At 38.7% G+C, this 5,707-nt stretch overlaps 1 protein-coding gene across 1 annotated transcript; it reads left to right on the top strand.

The window, feature by feature from the left end:
• The first annotated feature begins 3,644 nt into the window (after positions 1 to 3,644).
• LOC141033756 (uncharacterized) lies at positions 3,645 to 4,970 on the top strand. Its single transcript, XM_073506282.1, has one exon. The coding sequence runs from the start codon at positions 3,645 to 3,647 to the stop codon at positions 4,968 to 4,970; it is 1,326 nt and encodes a 441-aa protein (XP_073362383.1).
• The last annotated feature ends 737 nt before the right edge of the window (positions 4,971 to 5,707 follow it).

The raw sequence follows: 5,707 nt of genomic DNA, 5'->3' as shown, positions 1-5,707 counted from the left end.
GTGTGATGATAAGTAAAATAATCATCTTCACTATACATGATTAGGTGGTGACATTAGTCTTCAATTTGTGTGCCAGGGAAAGAAGTAGCCGTGACTATGTTACAAGAACAAGAAAACCTTCCATTTTCAGGTTCTATGACACATAGTTCAGGGGTCCATCAAAGTAGGTGTCTGACAAAAAGGAAACGAGGTTGATAAAAATATATTAATTCAGTACTAATATATTTCTGTTTACTAATATTACAGACTAATTTGTTTGTTGTAATGTCAAAAACAGTGACAACAGTCGATAGTTATGATGTGTCTGCATCTGACCAAAGCGTCCATGTTCAGCCAAACATGTGCCACCCAAAAAAGGGTACTCGGCAGAAGATCAGTCCATCTGGAATTTCTGTATCTCCTATTGCTTCGGAAGGCCAAGTTGTAATTGATGCGCAAAAAAATAACAGTGGATGTAAGCGGCGACACGGCACTAGCTGGTATTCCCAATTGGCACCTGAACAAAAAGAAGCATATTTACAAAGAGGCCATGAGTATAAAAGAAGAAGAAAGTCTCAAGACGCAAGTTGCAGCCATGCACAAGATACATCTGATGGGGAAATTAGTAGTAATTTACAAAATACAGTTGGATATACTCATGTGCAACTACAAGGTCATACCAGCCGTCAACGTGAAGATCTCATCTACCTGCCAAAGGATTATTTTCCTGCCATTCAAGGTAATATCAGTACCAACTAGCATTTATCTATTATATTGGTCCATATAAAACATTGTGTGACGTATATGATGATTTGACAATCAACAGATAACATTGGGGAAACAGGAGAAACGCTTGGATATAATGATGACCCTGATGAAGAAATTCCTATGTTTAGTGGGCATGGTAAGTATTACTGTACTTAATCGACAATACTACTTTTAAATATGATTTGTATTTCTAATCTAGCCTAATAAAAAATGTAGGTTTTGAATTTCAGTCGTATTTAGAAAATAATAATGCCCAAAGTTGCATTCAGGCAGATCCATATGATCATATATATCAAAATTTACCCACTGATTATCATCTTCTAGATCCAGTTCCTGACTGTAGGCATTGCAATGCAAAAAGGTTCCAATATGAGAAACCAACGTTTTGTTGCATGGGTGGAAAAGATAAAATAGTAACTCCACCAGTCCCTGATGAATTACGTCGACTGTACAGTAGCCAAGATCCAGATGCGAAGTATTTCCGGGATAACATACGTTACTTCAATTCTCACTTCTCCTTTACATCTCTTGGTGTTGTCTTGGATCAACGTTTTTGCAATAACAGATCTGGAGTTTACACATTTCGCGCACAAGGTCAAATTTATCATCGAATTGACCAATTAGTGCCAAAGGATGATGGGCCCAAGCATCTACAACTGTACTTTTATGACACTGATGCAGATTTACAACAAAGATTTCGTCATTCACCTAACCTTGATAAAGATCTCATCAGAAAATTGTTGGGCATACTCTCATCTAATCCTTATGTCCATATCTTTAGAAGTCTCGGCTCCATTCCAAACCTTTGCGAGTATAGGATTGAGCTCAACACAAATATTTCTTTAGACCAGAGAGTATATAATGCTCCGACAGCATCACAGGTGGCAGCAATTTGGGTCGAGGGAAGCGATCCTCGAGGTCATTTTGATAGAAGTATCATGATTTATGGTGTATCAGACCATCCACAATATATAAAAGCATATCATGGTTGCTATGATCCACTATCATATCCGTTGTTTTTCCCAAACGGAGAGATCGGATGGAACTTGGATCTGCCCAGATTAAGTCGACATGCTAGGAAAATAATAGACAATCAAGCAAATGATTTTGATATAGAAGGTAAGTTTCCATCATACATTAATTGGTTACATGCTCAAAGTTTTAGTTTCTAGAACTATTTAATAATCATATATTATTTTGGATTCTGTAGGAATGCTGGAGAATAGTTCTGGTACTTGCATCTCACCAAGAGAATATTATTGTTTCAAGCTGCAAATTAGACCTGGGAAGTTTAACATCTTACTCTTTGGGAGGCGATTGACTCAACAATATATAGTTGATATGTACATTAATATTGAATCAATAAGATTGGCATTCTTGTCAAAGCCATCAACTCAGGTTCTCATCAGAGCAGATTTGTATCAAGTATTGGTCGATAGCATTGTTGCCGGTGAAACACATGGGTGCGCACATTGTGCTTCCCCCATCATTTATTGGAGGACCAAGAGATATGCGTCGAAGATATCTGGATGCAATGGCTTTGGTCCAACGGTATGGGAAACCAGACATATTCCTTACAATGACTTGCAACCCACATTGGGAAGAGATAACTAGAGAACTAGCAGAAGGTCAATCACCACAAGACAGGCCGGACTTGGTAGCACGAGTCTTCAAGGCAAAATTGGAGGATTTAAAGGATCTTTTGTTTAAGAAGAAATTCTTTGGTGAAGTTGCTGCACATGTGCACGTAATTGAATTTCAGAAAAGAGGTCTACCACATGCACATTTTCTAATAATTCTGAAATCAGACTACAAGATAACTAATCCGGACCAATATGATGAGATAATATCAGCTGAAATTCCTGATAATGATAAATATCCTATACTGCATGATTTAGTAATTAAGCACATGATGCACGGCCCATGTGGAGTTCTCAACATAAATAATCCTTGCATGGAAAATGGAAGTTGTCAGTATCATTATCCTCGACATTTCGCAGAGACCACACAACAAGGAGAGGACTCTTATCCAATTTATAGGCACAGGAATGACGGCCGTCGAGTGCGCATCAGGGGTGCAGTTTTGGATAATAGATGGGTTGTCCCATACAATCCCTATTTACTTATCCGATACAATTACCATATAAATATTGAAGTTTGCTCTAGCATCAAGGTTGTGAAATATTTATTCAAATACATCTACAAAGGTCATGATCGTGCCTCCATTGTCATCGAAGCCGCAGAAGATGATGCAGTTATTAATGAAATTCATGAGTATAGAGATGCAAGGTTTATTTCACCTCCGGAAGCAATCTGGAGGATTTACTCTTTCAACCTTAGTGAGATGTATCCATCAGTTATACAGCTACAAGTCCATCTGCCAAATATGCACCTTGTTCACTATAAAGATTCAGATAAATTAGAGGATGTGGTCTGCAAAGGATCGTCTTCGAGAACAATGCTAACTGAATACTTCAGAATGAACTCTATTGATAGTTATGCCAGGAATTTCTTATACAAGGAATTTCCAGAATTTTTTTGTATGGAATAATAGTACCAAGAGCTGGAAACGTCGCAAACAGAGAATACAAGTAGGGAGACTTGTCGCTGCACACCCAGCTGAAGGAGAATGGTATTACTTGAGGATACTGCTAAATCATGTGAGAGGGGCTACATCTTTTGAGGATTTACGGACTGTCGATGGTTTTGTTTTTGCCACTTCTAGAGAGGCCGCAGAAAGAAGGGGTCTGATTGAGGCTGATTGTAGTATTTCTGATTGTCTGAGCGAGGCTGCGACATTTGCAATGCCTTCTGCCTTTAGAAGGCTTTTTGCTACAATATTGGTTTTCTGTGAGGTAAAAAATGTCCGTGAATTATGGGAAAAGTATTTTGAGGCCATGGCTGATGATTTTCAGCAGGGCAGCGCAACTGATAAAGAATCTATAGAGCAGATGGTACTTAGAGATATTAGTGATATCCTATATTCAATGGGGAAGGACATCAGTTGCTTTGATCTTCCAGAAATGCTAGATGGCACTGAGTTGGCTGGCTCTAATTGTAGAGAAGTAATAGAAGAGATGTCTATTAATATTGATCCAGAGCATCTGGACCTTTATGCAACACTAAATTGTGAGCAAAGACTTGCCTTTGATGAGATAATGCATCACGTCCTACAGAAGAAGAGTAAGGTATTCTTTGTTGATGGTCCAGGAGGTACAGGAAAGACGCATCTCTATAAAGCTTTACTCGCTAAAGTGCGTTCCATGGGGCTAATAGCAATTACAACTGCAACATCTGGAATTGCAGCGTCCATCATGCCGGGCGGTAGGACAGCACATTCGAGATTTAAAATACAAGTAAATATTCATGATGACAGTTTGTGCAGCTTCAGTAAACAGAGTGGGACTGCAGAGTTGCTTCGGAGAGCATCCTTGATAATTTGGGACGAAGTAGCCATGACAAAACGTCAAGCTGTGGAGGCACTTGATAGATCCTTGCAAGATATTACTGGTGTTATATCTCCATTTGGAGGAAAGGTCATAGTGTTAGGAGGAGATTTCAGACAAGTTCTCCCTGTAGTGAGGCGAGGCACAAGAGCACAAATTACAGATGCTACACTAAAGAAATCGTATCTTTGGCGGTGTATAAAACAAATAAAACTATGGCGTAATATGAGAGCACAATCTGATCCATGGTTCTCAGATTTTCTGTTAAGAATTGGTGATGGTACAGAAGAATCAATCGGCCAAGATTATGTGCGCCTACCAGATGAAAGTGTTGTACCATACATAGATCCAAAACACTCTGTCAGTAAGTTAATTAATGTTATCTTTCCTTCACTAGGCCAGAATGGAATATCACCATCTTATATTAGTACTCGCGCCATTCTCTCCACCAAGAATGAATATGTTGATGAACTAAACGAGAAGCTTATTGATCGGTTTCCTGGGGAAGAACAAATCTACTATAGTTTTCATTCAGCAGTGGATGATCCACATAACTACTACCCACCTGAATTTCTAAACTCACTCACACCTAATGGCCTGCCTCCACATGTCCTTCGACTGAAGATTAATTGTCCTGTGATTTTACTTCGGAATCTAGATCGTTTTAACGGATTGTGCAATGGAACAAGACTTATTATCAGAGCATTTCAAGAGAACGCTATTGATGCAGAAATAATTGGCGGGCAACATGCTGGGAAAAGAGTATTCCTTCCATGAATTCCTCTATATCCTTCAGAAGATGATGTACTCCCCTTCAAGTTTAAAAGAAAACAATTTCCAATTCGACTCAGCTTTGCAATGACAATCAACAAAGCTCAAGGTAAAACTATTCCAAATGTTGGCATCTATCTTCTAGAGCCGGTGTTCTCTCATGGTCAACTCTATGTTGCTTTATCAAGAGGGATGTCAAGACAAACAACAAGAATACTTGCAAAGCCAAATAAGGAAATTGATCCATCGGGAAAAAGCACCAAAAATATTGTCTACAAAGATGTCTTGATGTAATTTACATACAGGTATTGGTGTATTAGTCATTAGTACTTCTAATACTGCAAGTTTCTTTATGTTTACAAGCATCAAAATTACACATTTGCATCCATGCTTGATTCCATGACATTAGAAACATGCAATCTTGTGCGTGTGTATGTAACTTAAGGTGTTACCTGCAAGCATAGAATTGTCTCTGTTCCTCTTGCATTTTTCTGTCCAAGTGCATCCTTGTGGTATAATATTTTTCCCCTTACAAATGTAATTATTGAGCAGGTTTGCAAAGCACCAAGTCCTTGCGGATGCCTATTCTAGAAGAATGTCAAGAGCTGATCATGTCTACAATGGTGCAGTAGCAAATGGTTTTTGAAGGAAATGTCTCTGAAAATCGGGGAATGTCAGCTGTCTAGGGAAATCTGTTTTGCGAAGAAGTTTAGCCTAATCAAAACCGAAACTTTTATGTTGCA

The sequence above is a fragment of the Aegilops tauschii genome, chromosome 1 (genome assembly GCF_002575655.3).
Source record: "Aegilops tauschii subsp. strangulata cultivar AL8/78 chromosome 1, Aet v6.0, whole genome shotgun sequence".
NCBI lineage: Eukaryota > Viridiplantae > Streptophyta > Magnoliopsida > Poales > Poaceae > Aegilops > Aegilops tauschii.
Note: the sequence above shows the minus strand (reverse complement) of the source record. Positions and strands in the feature narration are given on the sequence as shown.

Bases quoted from the DNA above. Each gene is read 5' to 3' on its own strand.
- LOC141033756 (XM_073506282.1), top strand. From the start codon at position 3,645: ATGGCTGATGATTTTCAGCAGGGCAGCGCAACTGATAAAGAATCTATA.